The 21574-nt window shown below is 40.3% G+C and overlaps 1 protein-coding gene across 4 annotated transcripts in view; it reads left to right on the forward strand.

The window, feature by feature from the left end:
• Nucleotides 1-17016, forward strand: part of cdh11 (cadherin 11, type 2, OB-cadherin (osteoblast)) — a 148809-nt gene extending 131793 nt beyond the window's left edge. For all 4 annotated transcript variants that reach the window (XM_008429073.3, XM_008429074.3, XM_081616587.1 and 1 more), the window contains 8 exons: nt 3673-3786; nt 3941-4080; nt 4242-4375; nt 6740-6861; nt 6974-7091; nt 12324-12575; nt 13755-13906; nt 13994-17016. In XM_008429073.3, the coding sequence (XP_008427295.1) occupies nt 3673-3786; nt 3941-4080; nt 4242-4375; nt 6740-6861; nt 6974-7091; nt 12324-12575; nt 13755-13906; nt 13994-14359 (1398 nt within the window). In that variant the 3' untranslated portion in view covers nt 14360-17016. The remainder of the gene's footprint in view (nt 1-3672; nt 3787-3940; nt 4081-4241; nt 4376-6739; nt 6862-6973; nt 7092-12323; nt 12576-13754; nt 13907-13993) is intronic.
• The last annotated feature ends 4558 nt before the right edge of the window (nt 17017-21574 follow it).

Genomic DNA, 21574 nt, shown 5'->3' on the forward strand with positions numbered 1-21574 from the left:
GCGAATTGCAGCATGGGGCCGTAACAGAGTACGCTATGATTACAGTTCTGAAATTCCCTGGCTTCTAAATGTTTGACAGTCAACTGTTGATGGTATAACAACAGTTATACTGCAGTTCAGTCTAGAAACGTGAAATTACATAGTGGGTGGTGCAGCTGCACATAGTGTGCAAAGTTCATCAACTTTCTGTTGTTAACAGCTACACACATCCAGACTATGTGTGGCATTTAGTTTATCTCCAGCACAGTCTACAGAGAGCTTCGTAGGGTCTCCTTAATAAGCTGTTGCACCTGACCCTTTAAAAGCTACAGGTGTGGTTCTCTCAAGCTTTCTGAACACCAGACTGGTGGGGATATGTTCTCCAGAGTGATGAAACATGCCACAATACAAAGTCTGGTTTTGGTAGTCACCAGACGAACACATCTTGCCTGACTGAATGGTTTCAAGTGTGCATTACTGTGCAGAGTGTTCTAGTTAGGAAGGAGGCAGATGCTGTTCCACTGTGACAGTTCACCAATGCATGAAGCAAGATCCATAAAAAGCATTGATGAGCCATTTTGTAGTAGTAGAACCTCACTGGCCTTCATGGAGTCTTGACCTAAACCTTTAGATTCAAGTGGCAGCTTATAGCATTCAGGTCACAGTGTAATGTGTTTTATTCCCAAAAATACAAACTGGCTTGTCCTTCCTTCCTTAATTCCTTCCTCACTTCTTTACATCCCTTGTTCTGTCATACCTCTATCGCCCTCTATGAGTCCTTCCTTATTCCTTTACCTCTGTCCTCCTTTCCATGTGTCCCTTATGAGTTCCTTTCTTGCATCCTTTCTCCTTCTTGTCTTTCTGTTCTTTCCTTTTCTCCCCTCATTCTTCCATTTTTTTTCAATCCCTTTGATTGTCTTCGATCTTCATTCCTTCCTTGAGTCACTCCTTCTTTTCAGTATCTGAGTGGTTTGCTGGTACCAGAACTGATACCTGCCTATTGTAGACATATCTCCCAGAGACTTCCATTGTAGGAGAAGGTGATATCTGGCAGAGGATTCAAAGGGGATCCTCAGTGTGGAATTCAGTTAAATGGGCTCAGCTGGGGATCCATGGATAGCATCAATGGATGGGGCTGTAAACGCAATCCCATTACAGAAGCTATTGCATCACATTAACCATTATTTGATCATCATTAAATTTAAATTATGAAACCGCAGACAAATAAAGCGCCAAACCATGACTTGGCTGACAGATTGAACTTTCAAAATGTTGAGGTTTCTATTCAATTTCATGGTAAATATCAGATCCTACATCTAGAAAAGTGAATCTCAATTGCACAGCACCTTAAATTGAATGATTTAGAGGCAGACTGTTGTGTTCTGTGTTTTCTGTGTAGTTATTTTTAAGGTTTTCTGTGTTTAACCCTGTCCCTGTCCCGTCTTCCCTGTTGATTGCTTCCCAGGTGTGTCTCATTCCCTGATTACCCTCCCTGTGTATTTAAGTCCACTTGTTGTCTTTGTCTGTTGTCGGATCCTTGTCGTACGTCGTCAAGTCTTGTCTAATGATAGTTTGTCTGCCGGCACAGTTGAACTGTTTAGTCCTGTGTCGGCATCATCTCTCGTGGGCAGTCTTCTTCTGATCAGTCGCTACCAGTGTTAGCTTTATCTCCGCTCACGATGGATATGCTGCCATAAATTTAAAATGTCTTCTAAGCTACTTCCAAATCTTCTGGGAATTTAGCAGAAATTCATTCTTACAGATTTGTTTGTTGGAAGAGAGAGACAAACAAGAACAGAAGTAACAGTAGAAGGAGGGATGCCTTCAATACACCCAGACGGTTTCCAACCAACATTGTTTCTTTGAATATTAAAAGCCCAATGATACAACTGAAAACAAGCAAGACAGACCTAAAGTAAAATCTACAAATGCTTCCAGGCCTCAGCACCTCAAAGAAAAGACACCATCAATGTTCATCAATGTTTTAAAAAGATATATAAAATTTAGCAAGCTGTTCATTTTGCTGAAATGTATTTCTCTAATCAAGGATGGAGGCAAAATATTTAATGTACTTATATCTGTTTTAACTTTCTCTCAAGATGGGCAAATACTTAAACATTGCCTGCCTGGAGTTTAAAAAGTTCTAAATAATTCAACCCTGGGCAGGCAGACTGGAAGGGCAAGACAACCTCTTGAAGATGTAGAGCTGCTGCTTTTATGGGAAACTTTATGTAAAATGACTTTATGAATAGAATAGAACCACTTATCATGGTTAGAGCCAATGACACAGAACTTCTTTGTGTCCAAGAGCTTAATGTAAATGTGACAATAGTCAATCCTAGTCCACCTCATTTGCTTTTGCCGCTCGTCTTAAAATCACGTTGAAGATGGTTTGAATTTCTTCCTTCTGCATCCGTAAAGCCTGCTTTTTAAAACTGATGAACAAAAGCCTACAAAGAGAACAAATCAGAACCAACATGATGGAGCTACTCCAAATCAGCGTTTACCAAAAGCACAGGAGCCCTGGTGTAAAAGAGCACACCTGCTCTAGGATGTATCCTGGTCAGCATCACCATTTGGAGGTGGAATAGTGTCTATGTCTTTGTGGCAAAGGATCGTTGTTTAAGACCAAACAATAACACCCAAAAGAGTGTCACTTTCTATGATTACAACTGCATATGAGGTTGCTGCCAAGTGCTGCTGGCGAAGCACGCTGCCTTGCAATCTTAGCAGAGAGCACCTCTTGGGTATTGCATCATACGATAACTGCCAGAACAATTGTTGACTTAGAAGTTTTCCCTGCAGCAGTGTAGACTCTGCACATCAGGAGAGAGGATCATTAGAGGCGTAACATCCACTGTGCCTTTTAGCCAAGGGTCATTGCTTTGTAATTGCAGTGCAACTTTTTTGATATGACTAGATGAGAATGTGATGTGTAAGGAAAATATGCGCACAATGGGGGAAAAAAGCCCCTCAGGGCACAAATCGATTCTGCATCGAGGATACTGCATGTAAAAAGTGAAGTGATCCTGACTTCTATGTGAATAAATTCAGCACCTCAGAGGTTTCTTGGAGTTTACTGATATATTAACTGATATATTGGCAAGCTGTGTATAAAAAGTGGATGATTAATACACCAGTCTCCACTGTCCAGGTGTAACTGATTAAATTCCGCCTAATTCTGCAGGCGGAAACGGGCCGTCGTGGTCCTGCTTCGTCTCTCGGTGACTGAAAGTGTTTCTGTTCCTCCTCATCACGCAGCATCCCAGACTCCCAGACCTCATCCTGGCTCATTAGAAACACACCACTGTTGTTTTTCATCTGATGATGAAAGCAGCCAGAACAGAAACAATCCAATGATTCATTCACTTCCAGAAATAATCCTGTCATATGATGCCATATCATACACCAGGAACAGTTTTAAAATCAAAGTCTCTATTTGGGTTACTGGGTTTTTTTTGTGGGTTTTTTTGGTTGTTGGCTTGTTAACAGAAGCTCCTTCGGTTTATTCATGTGGCGACAGCTCCCCCTACCTGAACATGAAAGCTCAGCACTGATCATTCATGCAGTTTGCAACATCTACGCAGCTTCTGCAGGGGATGGATCGTAGTTCTGTTCTTTGGAATAAACAACAATATTGTATGTATTTGCAGCAATAATAATAATAATAATCCATTTTCTCTACTTTCTAAGCAAGTGGACTTTGAGACGAAGAGGTCCTACACTTTGAAGGTGGAGGGGTCCAACCCACACATAGACCCTCGATTTCTCGCTTGGGGACCTTACAAGGATGAAGCCACAATCAAGGTAGTTTTGCGTGTGAAAAGGAGCAGAAAAGTCAATAATGCATGCATTTCATTGGGTGCATGGTGTGCCGAGGAGAGCGAGCCGTGCATATTTGTTTGCCGGTTTAATAAAGCAAACATCACAGGAGCCCTTCAGCGATTGTGTTGGTGTGCAGATATCGGTGGAGGACGCAGATGAGCCTCCCGTTTTCATAGCCTCTAGTTACACTTTCGAGGTGGAGGAGAACGCGCCTCGAGGCACCCCGGTGGGACGGGTTCACGCCAAGGACACGGATGTTGCCAACAATCCTGTCAGGTAACAATAAAACAATGTGTGACCATGCACAAAGACACTCGGATCAGAGCACATGGACATCTGTCTAACCTAAAAATTTAGATTATGGCGTGACATAAAACATACGCCAAGTGTATGAACATGGTGAGTCTTGTGTTATAGAACATGCTTTCTACAAACAGATACATGATTCCTCGGTACACGGATGTCGATCAGTTCTTCAGCATCTCAGAAGACGGAATGATCATCACGAACAGACCGCTGGACCGAGAAACACAACCCTGGCACAACATTTCAGTTTCAGCCACAGAGATTGGTATGAATACCAAAGCAAACACGCCAAATCATCAAAGCGTATCACAAGGCAACAAAACAATATTGACCTTTGAACTTAAGGGCCAAAATGTTGGTACAATGTCTCTGTCACTGTGCTGACTCTATGCCACGAAGACTTAATAGAGTTCTGAAGGCAAAAGAACAGAACAGTACCAGTCCTTTGCCTTCACAACTTCAATAATTCTTTAAGGTTGTAAAATCAAAGTTGGCAGTTTGCATCATGATTTGTGGCTGAGAAAAGACTTAAATACAGAACAAACTCAGGTAGAATCAAAGTCCTTTAGGTAGAAATACTGCCCATTAATGTGGGAACTGTTATAAATCTGGCTTGAAACTCTTTGAAGCCTCCCATTATAAAGTGAAAAAAAGATTCATTATGTTTTTTGAAAGATTGCTATAGGTAGTTTTTCAAATACATCTTTTGGCTAAATTAGTAACATTAGTATTTTGACTTTATCTTTGTTTTTTGTGAAATGAGACAAAAAACCATGAAAGGGATAAATTAAATAAGAGAACTAAAGCATTCACACATTTTAAGATGTTTCTATAGATCAATGATTTGATGTTACGCAAATATCTGATTTTGGAAAGAAGCACATTGGTGGCGTTAACAGTGTCAATGCTAAGTGGTGCAGGAAGCCCTTATTAGTAAAGGGAAAGAAAAAATATATATAAATGAAAACTAAAGAAAATCAGTTAGATTTGTCCACCCACAGACACTTGGAAGATTTTTCTTCTTGGTTTTAAGGCCAGAAATCTTCACAGGCCACTGTGGCCCCACCCTGGTATTCTGTGGCCAGGGCTCAAGCTAGCAGAGCGCCATGTGGTTTCCCTGTGGCGAGCTCGACGCCAGACGGACAGATGGAAACGGACTAGTTGCCCACAAAGTTAGAAGCATTGCAGGCTATGCTAACCACATTTAGGCCCTGGGAAGCTTAAATAAACGACCAGTAATTACAGGGTAGTGGAAAACATACGCTGACAAGTTCAGCAAATATGTACATTTCTACAGCACAGAAATACTTCCCATCCTTTTGTTCTTCTGTTTGATATTCGGAATTTGTCACATTTGCTTATCAAGGCAAACTTATTGTTGATGAATATAAAAACAGTTTCTTGCCAAATTATTCATTCCTGATTGTCACATGATTGACATTTTGTTACACTGCAACCACAAATATCTGTGTATTTTATCTGGATATAGATGTAGTCCAAATAACTAGCTGATAAGTGAAAGGAAAACAACATGGTTTTCAGATGTTTTTCCATTTAAATACATTTGTCCAATTTTTAATTTACATTTTTTTTAAGTATGACTTTTTTTCATACTTCCTAATTTTTCCGTTTTATGGAAAAATTAAGAAAGAACATGCAGTTTGTAGCCTAAAGATAACATTTTAAAAAAACTAAACAGAAAATGATTCCTTGTGTCATTAGTGTTGTTCTGTTCTGGACACTATGCAAATATAGCATAGAAAAAATAGACAAAAATGATACATCTAGTTTTTCTTAAAAATATTTCTTAGTTCTTTATATTTTTTGGCCAACATGGACTTGGTGTTGGCCTATCACACAGATAACCAACAGTGGACTCTTGGTATTCACAGGTGTTAATGACCACAGCCTACAGCTGAAATCTGTGAATTCTTTAGGCCCCCCTCTAAAAACACTTGGAATTGAATATTTGAATATTTTAAACATCAGTATACCATAATATTCATTAATATTTACAGTGGAAATCATTTTAACATTACAGCAGAAGCTAGTGCAGCCTGTTTGTTCCAAGGAAAATGAATGCTGCTCCTGGATTGACTGCTTTGCCCACTCCAGCTGATAGAGTATTTAGTAATGTTGTGCCTACTTATTTCAGCTTCCAAAGCTGCATTTTACTTCAAATATTAGAATATTTTACATATAATATGCAAATTTTCCACAAATAATTTTGAGTTGCATTCCACAGAAACATCCTCGACTAAGAGAATCAGTAAATATTAAGCAGAGAGTAGTCAGGGGTCCACTGTACATTAAGGTTTGTAGTTGCAGCATGAAAATATGTTCAAATTTCAAGGGGAATTCTTTGACATATTACTGTAAATAGACATGAGTCAGTGCGTGGTAGACAGCAGAAATAATTAGCTGCTTGTTGCCCTGTTAGAATTCTAAGAGGTTGTCTGATTGACAGACAATCTTGCAAGAAAACAATATTTTCCCTCAATGCCAAGAATAGATTTCTAAACACAATCCCAGATCCAAGAACAGAAGGTTTTCTCACTTCTGTGTGTTTGACACTGCTTTATATATGCCTGGTAGCAACAGGGTGCTGATTATTTTATGTGCAACACAGGGGGTCACCACCAAGACACCAAAGTAAGAGTTAACATCAAAGTGAAAGACGTCAACGACAATTCCCCAGAGTTTGCCACAAACAACGAAGTCCACATGTGTGAAAATGTGGCACCAGGGAAGGTACGCTCATCGGCACCAGACAGTGCAGAGAACACCTCAGCATTGAAAGGCATAAACACTCAGTGACTGTTTTGTATCAACGTGTCGTCTCCTTCTGACTGTTTCGATGCAGGTTATCGAAACAGTCAGCGCTGTGGACAAAGACGAGATGGCTCACCGGCAACACTTCACTTTCAGCCTTGCTCCCGAAGTCGCCCACAACCAGAACTTCTCACTCAAAGACAACAGAGGTAAATCAATTTAGAAACTGATTTCTTTATTTTTCTTGCTCCAACACTTTATTTTTGCAGCCAGCCTTCCTGTTTCTTCCTCTGCAGTCTCTTATTCAACACCTTCCCCCCTCCTTCACCCAAATTAGATCAAAGCTCGACCAGATGGAGGCTTACAGTGCCTCGTAGAAATAAGCAGGTGCTCTGAATTTTTCTCCCGCACACTCATGAATGCGCACATGTCCTGCGGGCCATATTAATTGTGGTGGGGTCTCTGTCCGTCTGTACGTGTATCTTTGGGGGGCCGACTGATTGAATTAGGTTTTGTGAGAGCCATGAGAGACAAAACAGGAAGGGAAATGAGAGTTAAGGGAAGTGGAGAAGACAACGGATAAGAGAGGAAATGTCATGGGAAGAGAGCCGTGTGTGTAAAAACATGTTTTACCTGTGAGCTTTTGAAGTCTTTGAATGTGTCATGGTTGTTGGTGCCTCATTGGGCTTGTCTGAGTATTTCAAAGCCGCTCATATTCTGGGATTTTCTAGACTATGGGTTTTAGAAAGATATGGAAACGAAAAATACTCTCATGCAGCTGTTGGACGGACAGAAATATGTTACTGAAGGACAATTTTAGAAATCTAGGCTCATCAAACCTTAAGGCAGCTTGGCTACAGCAGCAGAAAACCCAACAGGTACCACTGATACCAGCTAAGAACACCAAACTGAGACCAAAATCTGTACTAACTCATCAAGGTCGGACAATAACGGATTAGAAAACAGTTGTCTATTACAATGAGACTTCATTTCATCTGTTACACAGAGTGTAAGATCAGAATTTGGCGTAAGCAATATGAAAGCTGCCCTGAATCAACAAAACAGGCTGGTGGTGTTGGTAGTGTAATGGTGTGTTAGATATTTTCTTGACACCATTACACCATTACATTACGGATATGGAACCGGCAACTCTACAATAACTGTAATAAAAACAAGTTCCTTATAGATTGTGAATGCAAATGGTGTAGATTTATTTTCCTGCTATGCAAAAACATGCTGGCTATTAACAATCAATCAAATTTTATTTGTATAGCACATTTCAGCAGCAAGGCATTTCAAAGTGCTTTACATCATTAAAATAAAAACAGCGTGTGACATTAAATAAACAGTGAGAAAGAGATTTTTTTCTCTCCTCCCTTCCCCTTTTTTTTAAAAGAAAAAGAAAAAGAAACAAAAAAGGTTAAAAAAGATAAAAACATTAACACCCCTTGTAGGACTTCAGTTAAACGTCTCACACCTCAGAGTTTTAGTTAAAACACCATTTAACAAGGATTCTCACACCCCTAGATATAGATTTAACTGGGACGTTTTCCGGGGGCTTTACATAGACAGTGTGAAAGAGAAATAAAAAGAAGTTAATAACTAGATGAAAAGTAAAGATAAAAACATTAAAAACATTGAAGACATCAAAACCCTAATTTAGCCATAAGCAACTCTAAACAGGTGAGTTTTAAGTTGAGATTTAAAGGTAGTCAGTGTTTCAGCTGTTTTACAGTTTTCTGGAAGTTTGTTCCAAATCTGTGGTGCATAGAAACTGAATGCTGCTTCTCCTCGTTTGGTTCTGGTTCTGGGGATGCAGAGCAGAACCAGAACCAGAAGATCTGAGGGGTCTAGACGGTTGGTACAGTAATAACAGATCTATAAGGTATTGTGGTGCTAAACCGTTCAGTGATTTATAAACTAACATCAGTATTTTAAAGTCTATTCTCTGAGCTACAGGGAGCCAGAGGAGGGACTTTAAAACTGGTGTTATGTCTCTATCTTCCTGGTTTTAGTGAGAACAGCAGCAGCAGCTTCTGGATCAGCTGCAGCTGTTTGATTGATTTATTAGTCAGACCTGTGAAGACGCTGTTGCAAGAATCAATGCGGCTAAAGATAAACGCATGGATGAGTTTCTCTAGATCGTGCTGAGACATCAGTCCTCTAACCCTGGAGATGTTCTTCAGGTGATAGAAGGCCGACTTTGTGTCTGTCTTAATGTGGTTCTGAAGGTTCAGGTCAGAGGTCATCACTACTCCCAGGCTTTGTTCTCATCGCTGGTTTTTAGTTGTAATAACTGAAGCTGTGCATTAACAGTCTGCGTATTGCGGATGTGTGGTAGGCTAAGGGAGTCCTGGGTGTGGTTGTGAAGACGCCAACACACCCAACCGTTCTAGTACAGTTTGATAAGCTAGTTAGATGAACCCTTTTTCTGGTTTGCCAACTCGCAGCTTTATCTGCTTAGTGTTGCAAACAACCCAGTTCCATTTCCCACCTAGCCGTTTACTGTGTGACACCAAGTAAGCGTAAAAATGTACTTTTGTGAGGACATGTTCTGCAGATGTCACAATGAGTCCACCTCGAGTTTGCCTGGACCTCTGTGGAGTGAAGTATGCCTTAAGTATATGGGGGGCCTTTAGGTCTCATTGAAATGTGGACCAAAGATGTCACACTATAACTAGTGTACCGAAGCAGCCCAAATGGGGATGTTTCTAACTCTTCCATACGTGACATTTTTGGAGGAGCGCAGATTGGGGGTGTCCCATCAGAACGTCGGTTCCCAAAACCACACAAAAAAATTTAGTGCAACATGGTAAAAAGCTCTCGGATCCAATGAACCTCATCTGTTGAAACTGTTGGAGGGTTAAAAGCACTATTTGTCTTATCACAATAAATACCGCTGAATATCATGATAACATTTTAAGCGGTTTGATTCCTGCATGTCTTCTCTCTCTCTCTCCCTCTGCCCATTTCCCATCTTATCTGTTGCAAATAAAGGCCACTAGTCACAGAAAAACCTTAGAAAAATAAAAGTCATACTAGCATCAGAGGACCTCAAGCTGACTGTTTCTTATTTTCCAGCTGGTTATATCGTCTCACAGATTAAACAGGTAAACGCTTAGAGCTGCACTAACAGCTGATTATTTTTCACTGATTCCATTAACACTATTTTTGACTCGGCTCATTAACACTGTTAGTCCTTTAGTGGTTTTAATTAATCTCTCTCCAACAGTTGGGTTCAACCTCAGCTTTCAGATCACCAGATTGGGTCTGTGTGTCGTTCACAAACACCACGTTTTGATGAAAACTGCTTTAATACATTAATTTGTGGGTTCGCTCTTTGAGGCTGCGGGCCCACCACGATTGGTTCCCCGCCCGCATAGATGCTGGGATAAGTACCGGTCATCAGATTTTTGCAGTTGAACTGTTTGAATGCACTATGATCCTTCGTGGAAACAGAAGGATCTGGTTCTTTTACAGTTAGTTCAGCACTGGAAGCACTTTGGTGGCAAGCTGTAATTGTGGGTTTGCATGAGGCTGATCATTGTCCAGCATGTGTGGTGCACTCTTTACAGTTGAGAGAGAGATGACACAACATATGTAGGTGCCGTCTTAAACCCACTAATTCCAGAATCAGATCAGTGGGATATGAGATTTTGTGGCAAAGCAGTTTTGCTCCTGGACCAGGGGAGGAGCCGGTTCCCAACTGGTCCAGTCAAAGACTCCTGTTCAACTAAACCTTTTTCCACTGCATTCTAAAGTTCTTCTTTTAGATTATACTGCAGAGAGAGAGCTTACAAAACACATTTAGAAATGATCGTCTTAATATTTCCAGAGTAATTTGGAAGCTGTTTTAACCTGAGGGGTTTGTTGGTTCATGTTTTTTCCAATTCCCGCTTGTATTTATGACCTCTGATCAGTATTTATGAATAGTGCTGTAAATGCGCTACAAACTCTATTTCAAGCAGGATTTATAGTCACCAACTAGTGATATTTCAGGATCCAATAGCTTTTATGAACAAGAGTCACAACCAACTCTAAATACTGATGGTAGGAACAACTGTACTGACCCAAGTTCTCTAATCTTGATTATTAAAATAATCAAGATTAGAGGAAGATGATATTATAAGAATTGTTTTTTATAACTGTTCCTTCTGACCCATCAGGTGTTTGGCACTAAAACAAAACCAGTGATATGAAGCTCAGCTGGAACCTTCAGCTGTTGAAACAGGAAGATTATCAGCACCAATAATCTTCCTGGTGAGATTTAAAAAAAAAAGAACAAAAAATTAAAAGTTGACAGCAAAATATCATTTTTGCTTAGGAAACAAGAAAACCCATCACTTCAGGTTGATGAGTAAAATTACAGATAATTCTCATGATGCAAAAATATAGTATGTAGCTTATTCATTTCCACGACACAGAAATGCTTCACATATTCATTCTTTTTTCAAATGAAATCCACAGGTTGTTTCAAAATAATGCAAGCACGAATAAGAATACAATATTTAAACCAGGAGGATTATGCAAAATCAGCTTCTTAAACTTTATGTCATGTTCAGCTTCTCAGACTAGCAGCAGCAATTAGCAATCACCTGGTGGAACTGGGCATCTACTGAGCTCCATAGAACAGCTGTAAACGGCACCATGGAGGAGCATCGCTGTGATGAAGTGGAGGAGGTTCTTAAAGAGACAGAGGCCCAATTTCAAGGCATCAGAAATGCTGTATATATAAAATGATATTTTATATATACAGCATTTCCATAACATCTGAAGGCAACATAGTAATTTGATTGTGTTATAAAATGGCACTTTGTGCCAGACATATTGTACATAACTCCCCTGCTATAAAATTCTTAGTTTGTGCATTTTTTTTATTCTACTTTTTTTATTATATTACTTTTCTTATATTATTTCCATATTACTGGAATGAAATGTGAAAATCTTCAGATTAAGTCTTAATTTTCAGTGCAGTAATGTTTCTCTATTCCAGTCCTCTCCCTCCTGCTCTGCATGTTCTAGATGAGCCTCTGTTCCAGAACAGCTGATTCAAATGACTGCATGACCATCAGGTGCTGCAGAAGATTGTTAATCACCCAGAGATACAACTCAGGTGCTGCAGAAGGGAAACACCTAGAACATGCAGGACAAGGGGCCTGAGGACCAGGGTTGAGAAACACTGATCTAGGGTATCTTTTAACTGTCTTGATTTTGAAAAAAAGTCTCTTAGCACTATTTACAGTTTCTCCCGTCAGAAATAAACGGTTTGGAAAGTTTTCATTCTGCACTTCAAACCCTGGGATTCAGGCATTCCAATCACTTGAGCTGCTGAGCAGTTATGGGATGGAAATCTTTCCTTCTTTTCCTTAAGTGCACATGTTTGTGTCACTTACTGTTATTTAGCCAGCTCACCTGCATGTCTTCACTTCTCTCCTCTACAGACAGCACAGCCAGCATCTATGTGCTCCGCAAAGGCTTCAGCCGTCTGACCCAGGATGTCTACCACCTACCCATTGAAATAAACGACAATGGCTTCCCCTCCATGAGCAGCACCAACACCCTGACCATCAGAGTCTGCTCCTGCGACAGCAAAGACTCCATCCTCTCCTGTAACGTGGAGCCCTATGTCCTGCCTGCTGGCCTCAGCACCGGTGCTCTGATTGCAATTCTAGCCTGCATTGTCATTTTGCTCGGTAAGAAACCAAAAAAAATACATACCAAATTGAACTATGTTGGACATCTAAGGGTGATTACATTGTATTTTATTTGGGGATGTCAGTATAAAAGGGGCGACCTATAAAGGCACACCATACGTTTTAGGTTATTTACTCTGTAAAAAAATAATCATTTAGACAGTTATTAAATCTTTGCCATTGCTTTAAAGTTCATTCTAAAATGATGGTTTTAACAGTTTTGCACTAAACTTTGTTGGATCACAACGGTTCGTTATTTCAGCGGACATACCAAATTATCCGGGGGAAAAATGTGCAGAATGTTTTTAGAGCATATCAACACGCAGCTCAGGCAGCTGAAATACTTCAGTGTGTCTGCTGATAAGTCTTAAGTTCGTAAGCTTAAGTACATTAACGCAGGTCTTAAATCTTGTTGCGACAGGATTATCTGGTCTCATATTCTTGTGTTATTAACCAACTTGATTTAGTTGGTCGATAACTTTTTCACTTAATGTCATTGACAGTTTCACCCTTATCTCCTATCCCCACATGGTGGTGGCAGCATTATTTTGTGAGAATGCAGGTGGTGAAATATAATACAAATACAATCCAGTCCTGCAGGAAAACCTGGCAGAAGGTGGTGGGATGAGGAAATTCAACTGTTAAAGATTTTATAAAGCCAATCAGTTCAGTTACCCAATACTTTGGGTTTGTGGATCTTGGCATCATTAGATCATACCAATCAGTCTGAGCAAACCAAATCTTACTTTTGTTCTATTATTACTTATTTTTTCATCACTGTATCATACTCATATCTTCTGATCACAAATCCAAAACCTCAAAGACGACTTGGACGTGTGTTTGCAGATGAAATCATTTCATCTTCCTGGTCTTCACTGACTGATTCAGGATGCATCATCCTCATTAGAGCCGAGATAGAGATATGATGCCACGCTCTAAGATTAGCAGGATGCATCCGAAAACCTTCAAAAGACATATTTGAAAATTACAGGCAATTAAACGGGTATGTGTGCATCACAGTATTATAAATATGAATTAGTCTTTAATGGGCCTCCCCAAAGGGTATGCCAATTATCCACACTCATTGCAGTGCAGTGTTTACTCATTTGCTGCTCGGATTTGAAAGACGGATCCGATGCCAAAACAGGCCGTTTAATGTGGTGTTTTGCTTTCTGGCAGCCATTGTGGTTCTGTTTGTCGCGCTGAGGCGTCAGAAGAAGGAGCCACTGATAGTGTTTGAGGAGGAGGACATCAGAGAGAATATCATTACATATGATGACGAAGGAGGCGGCGAGGAAGACACGGAGGCCTTCGACATCGCGACACTGCAGGTAAGGAAGAGTTGCTCCAGCAATAAGATGTCTTTGTGTCTTTCTGTCGATGTTTGTATGTTGTTACCGCTTCCCTTTTTTACCCAGAACCCAGACGGTGCCAACGGTTTCCTGCCAAGGAAAGACATCAAACCGGAACTCCAGTATCCCATCAGGCCTGGCGTGGGTCACCCGGCACCCAACAGCGTCGATGTGGATGACTTCATCAAGACTCGGATCGCGGAAGCCGATGGCGACCCCACGGCGCCGCCCTACGACTCCATCCAGATCTACGGCTACGAGGGCAGGGGATCGCTGGCCGGTTCGCTGAGCTCGCTCGAGTCGGTCACGACGGAGTCCGACTTGGATTATGACTATCTGCAGAGCTGGGGGCCGAGGTTCAGGAAGCTAGCCGATCTGTACGGGACAAAAGACTGCTCGGTTCTCGACGAGGACGACAGCGAGGACTCTTAACAGCGGTCTTTCCGGTGGAGGACAACCCCCTGATTTCAGATTCATTGATTCCATGAGGATGCGCTGACTGAGGGTTCATTCACGTTCCAGTTATAACCAACTAGTTCATGCCAATCTAAACATTAACAGCTCCTCCCTTCCGCATGGTGGTTCCTCCAGGATGGTTGGATAGAGGGACGCTGACTTGAACCGCTGCCCTTTCCTTTTTCTTAAATCTCTTCTGTATCTTCTATGGTTCATTTTTTCCACTGTTTCTATAGACTTGAGCTTTGCAGGGCTGAGAGTTCTGTCACCAGTTTGTCTGTTGAAGAGAAAATTTGATGGGAACCATGTTAGTGTGCCATCTTGGATATAGCATATTCTTCTGTGGACTAGATTCATGTACTTCCTCACAGGTGGCAGCCAGGGAGATATTTTATTCTCTTAACAGCTCCCTTAGCAGCGGGGCATATTGCATTCTGTTTCTCTCTTAAAGCAGACGAGGAAGAGCAAGAAAAAAAAAGTGTTTTATGGGGTCTGGCAACGGCCTGCAACCAGATGAAATCTGAAGAAGTTTAACATGCTGTTCTGTCGGCCGAAAGCAGCAGGTACCACAGATCAGATGAGTTGACCGACTCCGGGTTGTTGATACTCTGAAGATGAGCAGAGCATCTTCACAGTATGGTGGCCTTATAATAATTCAACAACAACTCCAGGGGTTAGCACACTTGAAAACCAGAGACTGAAGATCGAGACCACTAGCTTTGGTAGCTGCACCAACACGTGGGCTGTAGGAGTATTCGTGATAGTGCTTCACAAGTATCACCCATTTTTTTTCTACTCTGAAACAGAAACGGACTGAAAAAGTATCTCCATTTCCAAACTGTGGATTTTTTTTCCCTTACTGATTGAGTCTTCTCCAAGAAGAGAAGACATTTCTATTCCACAGACTCGGTTTGTCCAAACTCCTGCCATCAGCAATCGTTTCCCATTTTGACCTGAGTCGACCAACGAATGATCACCGCCATATTCCCAGTCCATCAGTGTTGACGATGGGTAAAAATCTGTGAGCTCTAAAAATCGCCTTAAACTTAAACAGAAACTCTTGCAACCAGTGCATTCTCTTTTTTTCCCTTTTTTAAGTTCTTTTTGTAACTTGAAGAGTATATTCAGAAAGCAAACTCTTCTGCTTGTTTAGTGTGTACAGAGCAACATGCGGACATATGACGCATCACTCTGAGGGTACAACCTGCGCCTCGGCCGCTCTTAAACAAGGATGTGCTGTTGATTTGTTAGCCCAGCAAAGTAAATATAAACTTTTCACCCCCTCCACATTCCTAGGCTGTCGAAAGTTAACACACCTCTAGTAAAATGTCGTGCTCTTGTGATGTTAAAAACGATGAGACCTTTATTATTGAACCCTTAGAATCCAACCAATAACAAGGAGTAAATAAGTGGGTACAGCCTTAAGCTTATACTCAGTTGAACCAACTTTTGATTGAATTTCACCATTTAGAATTCTTTGGTATGATCTTAAAAGAAAACCATATTTTGTTTTCACAACATTTTCTCTCTCTACTTTGGAAAACTTTTCCAAATCACACAAATTCTAAGAACTTTTCTTGTCCACAAACCCCAATAGGTGAAGTCTGTCGAATTTAAGCTGAAGTAAAACTTTACATAATGGCTAATAACCATGGTGGGCTTTGGTTTATCACTAATGTCTTTGTTTTTTCTTGTCTTCTCCTGACTGATACCTTTGCCTAATTAGATACTTCTTTTTCTGTAAGGTCTTCGCAAAACTTACCTAAAATATGCTAATTAGCAAATGTCAGGAAGTTTTAGCAAAGTCTCATTGTGTGCGTCACAGAAATCTGGCACTTTAACAGGGGTGTGAACACTTCCAGAGCAGTAGTGTGTTGCCTGCAACATGTGTTGATTTTAAACATAAATTGTCCACATGTGGGGCAGGAGGGGGTGATGGAAAGGTTGACACCCGAACATCCTTTTTAAGAGTGTGTGTTTTTGTTCACCTTCTTTTTAATGTTATATTATTATTACTGTTGTTTTCTATTATTATTGTTGTTATCATCATCATTATTATTATTACAGTAAGAGTTACTTCGTTGGCTGCAGCTTCAAAGGAACAAACTGATGTTTAACTGTATGCAGACGACACTTGAGTGTTCTTACTGTTTAATGAACACACACCAAATAAAAGATCATTTGTTTTTCTTTTCTTTGGAAAGTTGTAAGAAATTCCCTGCCTAAAGTTAAATATCAACTTTGATTATTATTCTTTGCCTGTGCAGACACATTTTCTTCCTTTATTTTATTTCTTTGTATTTCACGTTGTTCATTCCATTATTTTGCATTTCTTGGTTCTTTCTCCGTGTTCCTGAGGAAAAACTAGCAATCTGTCTTTGCAGTGAGAGAACGCCTCGTTTTTAATTCTGTCAAGTTTTATGGTACAGATTTGTACAATTTTAAAAGTTATTATTTTAGTATACATGCAGAATATTCCAGTATTACAACAAAAACATGTTAAGATTTAAAAAAAAGAAAGTTACAACATCACACTTATATTTTCAGAACATTGTATTGTTGCTTTACTATGTGCTTCAATCTGAGAAGCAGAAAAAAAATTTGAAATAAATGCTCTTTTTATAAAATTTTCATGGAGGGTGTGTGGTAGTTAATTTTTTAGCAGTTTGCTTAATAGCACCGCGTTAGGATTCCCTGGGCTGGAATCAATAGAGAACCGTTTGGTTTTATGACTCAGGAAACCTCCAGATTCCAAGTTATTTATTAAAGAGAACGTCAACATAGAAGCAGTGTTTGGATAAAAAAAACCGAATTGAATTTTAGATTCCAATAGAAGAGGGAAAATAGAAGCTGGTAATCAAATCCACTGGATTTATCTTGGGACCAACAGCATGTTAGTGAATATTTGGACAGTTTGTTGGTAGGAAGCCTACAAAGCTGTTAACTCATGTATTCTATCCAGGAGGGGACATACAATCAGATTCTCAGTCCAAAAAATAAAAAAACTGCAAAAGTTCAAGAGCTAAAATAGCTCAGTTTCCATTAATCATAAAATTACACAAATTGAAATTACATAGATAAATTTCCTTAATGGGAACACGCCAACTGAAAAAAACTTGCGTTTCTCAATAAAACGTTTTGCTCTAGGAAGAGGTGATTTTTCAGCCATATGGAAATAGATGTTTTTTGCAAAACTGCAACGGAAACACTTGCATCACACAGATCACATAATCAACAGGCAGATATTACTACTGGCAGAAATGATGAAAAAGAGGAGGATGATGGTTTGTTTTTATTTTTTTCAGACAATGTGCAGTTGGCTCCACTATAACACTCACAGCTTCACAGTTCCAAAGAAGTTGCGCGTCATTTGATCGAGTTGAATCCATGGCTCTTCTGTAAAACCACACACTACAATTTCCCCAGAACACTAGCAGCCTCAACGCCTGAATAAGACACTAACTGACGTCTCCTATGGACCTGTGTATGTAGATCCATAGGAAGAATAAAAGGAATGCAGCTTTTCACAAGGAAAGTTGTGAGTTTGATTCCAGTCTCCCCCCTCTCCTCCCAAACATCAATCAACAACCAATTATTTTTGGACTTTGAGAGGAAAGTAAAGCAGCTCCCAACCATCCCTAAAGCAGGACAGAATCTGTTACAGTATGAGGAGGTCAACACTTTACCGAGAAACCAACTTTATATCCTGGTGCTTCAAGCCCTTGTCAGAGTGAGTTGTGGAGTAATTCTCCGTCAAAGATAAAAACACATTCATTAGGTTACACTGATGGAGGCAGAGCTGAGAAAGGTCACACTGCACTTTGGCTGAACAACGAAAGAGACAATAAGAGGAAAACAAAGGAAAGGCTAAACATCAGTCCTGCTCATCAGATTGAGCTGTACTGAGGAGGAACAGGACATGAAAGGTCTAATGCAGCAAAATTGGAAAAGTTTTCAATACAATAAAATGCAGGGATAAAACGTATGTTCATATGAAAAATTATTGAAATATCAGTGGCAAAAATATTTAGTGAACAGCCTTTGTCTACAAATGAAAACAGGACTCAAAGTAAATAAAGTAAAAAGACAAGAACAATGTTGTGTTAGAAACAGCTGCAAATGGCTGTGAACAATTCTCACTCCAACAAACTTCAGTTCAAAGAGCTGCACCATCCTTCATGAAATCCTAAGCCAATACTTTCCCAGTCATTAAGGTGTTATTAGTGAGATTTATGCCATCATTTGCTGCATCCACTCTTTCTGAACTGTGTTCCGGTGGTAGCACTGAAAATATTCACAGACTAAAATGAGTGAATGTTGGGCTGCTTTTACATTTGATAGTTTTCCTGTTTTGTGTTTTTCTTCATGGGGTTTTAATATGAGACTAAATGTGTCTGAACATTTGAGTCTATAAAAACCCAAACTCCATGACTCCAAGTGTGTGAACCAAATCTCTTCCATCAAAGTGTAGCCTTCTTGACCACATGTCGTCACATCAGTTTACTCTGGAACGGTTTGGGATAATCAACCAGTAATCCGGAATGTTTGATTCCTTTATGCGGCTCTCAGTTTGACTATTCGGTTCATTTATTTATAATAATAAAGTGTTAATATTGGACCATTTTTATGGTTATGGCTTATAGTTAGTGACAACTCAAGATTCAGTTTCTCTGAATATTAGAATATTTTTATAAATATTTAAAATTTTTATAAATTTAAAGCCATTACAAAAACTGGTTTATTGCAAAAATATCAGCTATCAGGTTCAAGTCAGTCCAGTTTACTGGCCAGTTAAGCAAAGTGGCACCAGTCATGTCATTAACCAGGTGTTGGTCCTTAGCTAAGCACTTACTAAGGTGTTGCATCAGGTACGGTAGGAGCAGGTGATAAATGAATGTATTTGTGAATGTGGGATAGGTCACATAGGTGATCAGTGTCTATTTTGGTAAGAACCTTTCTTTGTGAGGCGTTCCATTAGGAAGAGCACTGAGGTAACTAGGTCCTGTCAACATGTGTAAGTGTTTGGAAATATGTTTGACTTCAATCGGACACTGACTAGATGTAAAGAAAATAGAGTCAACACTAACTACCCTGGTGTCTCAGGGTCACCTATACAGGTATACTTGTATACCTTGTGCTTGAACGTCATGTTTGTTTTGGACTTTCCATGCTTCATACAGAAGTCTACCCAAACACTTTGGTTCTGATCTCACTCATAAAACTCCAGGTAACACCGTCATTACCTACTTGGACACTGAAATCCCTGAGGAGCACCACATGGCCCCCCTTCAAGGCTCAGTAATCTGAACAGCTGTTTGGTTCATAAGCACTAGTGAGAACCTCTTGTGGGTGCTGCTGTACCGCAGGGGTAAAACACAACCCATATAAGGAGGCCGAAGTCCTTGATGTGGCTGTCACAGGTTCAAGTCTCAGCCAGATGAACGTTACTGCAAGTTACCCCACGTCCCCCTTTCTCATTACCCATTTTCCTGTCTGACCATCATCAAGGTTTCCAGCTCCTCTTGCTTGGGCAAATCTGGAGTAGGACAAAGTCCACCTTGTGTGCAGAACGTTGAGGCTTCCTGTCGCAGCCGGACCTCAGGAGCCAAAACTGGATCACATGGCCGGTCAAAACAAAGATTCAGTCAATCTGCCTTGGGATTGCCATTGGGACAATGGTGGTGGCTGTGGTAGGAGTTTGTTTGTTCAATTCCTGCTGAGTGCTAGCTAAGCGGTCAAGTGTCCACTTCACTTGGACACTTGTCCAAGTTAGGTGTTCTTGGGCAAATCACTTAATTTTCCTTGCCTTCTTGAAGTGTTTGGCAGTCTCGTCTCTGTCAGTGTGCCACAGATCAGCTGTGACTACTATCCAATAGCTTGCCACCAACGCTTGTCATATTAAGGAGTGTGTGAATGACTGAATGTAGTGTGACAATCTGTGCAGTCCTCTGGATTAATAAAGCACTATGCAAGTACAAGCCATGAAAAACCCTATGAGCTCTAATTTTCTTAGGGGTACACAAACTCTCTTTTGGATACAGTAGCCCACATGCAGAATACTCTCAGAAGGCAATTGAAAAAAATGTATAAAGTTTATTGAACAATCAATGGTACTCCGTGCTTTAAATGTCACTTCCCAAAACCCTCCACTACATGAAGATGCCAAGTCAACAGGATGGATGGTCTTTCACTGTACGGGCTCATGTGATTGGCCGGAAAGTCAAGCAGAGGGTGCAGAAGACTTTCTGATATTGTCCCCTAGCTTGGACAACATCTTCGTCCATACCTACAAAGTAAATGGCTCTGGCCTTCGATCATATTTATGATCTTTTGTATCTGACACAAGCCATGCATTATCTTACTTCCTATTAGATCTGACTTTCACATCTCACCTGGTCCTCACTGCTCTACTTTCATCCTTCTTCTCTCCGTACATGTGTCTCTGCCTCTCACTTCTGGCTCCCGTTAAGATAATTAGAGTTCAGTCTGTGTCAGTGTGTGGGGTATCCCAGTCTGGATGAAGCCTGATTAGTTTTTAATCATGAAGTGGCACTTGAGTAAACAAGGAAATATTCTCCCTGTCACTCTGGAGAGAAGATGTGAGTGTGTATGTGTACAGAAAGGTTTGTGTACAAACCGAACGGATGTCCTTGACTGCACAACAAACAGACACACGGTAAGTTAATTAACCAGTCAGTCAGCCAGTCAGTAATGTAGTTATTCATTTCCAGCACACCTCGCTAGAAAGTCTTTACATTAGTTAGATGCATGGGGAATTAGCTTTTCTAGTAGTTGGATGTCCCTAAAGGTGGACAAACCCAAAACCTGGTTTGATTCCTTCCAATGCAAAAATGATCTGTAATCTTCAAAATAGGTTCCTTCACATGATCCTTTACAGTTAGCAGATGTAACAAGATAAATAACTGCTATTATGTAAAAAAACAACAACAAAGTTCCTCATTAACACAGATCAGGTCAGCTTGGGTTGCTAGGTGACAAGCTGGGTTTTGCTGGAGTTGCTAGGTAACGTCATGGTGCCCATCGATTGTGACTTAACAATCAGGAGATCTTTGAAAAGACTTGTTTTCCAGACACCAAAAAACATTAACTTATTGCCAGCTGGGTGTTATATTTTTAGTTTGTTGGGTTGTTTTTAAATGCAGTAGTTTTGCATAATAACAATTAAATGTG

This window comes from Poecilia reticulata, chromosome 15, assembly GCF_904066995.2.
Source record: "Poecilia reticulata chromosome 15, P_reticulata-male-v2, whole genome shotgun sequence".
Lineage (NCBI taxonomy): Eukaryota > Metazoa > Chordata > Actinopteri > Cyprinodontiformes > Poeciliidae > Poecilia > Poecilia reticulata.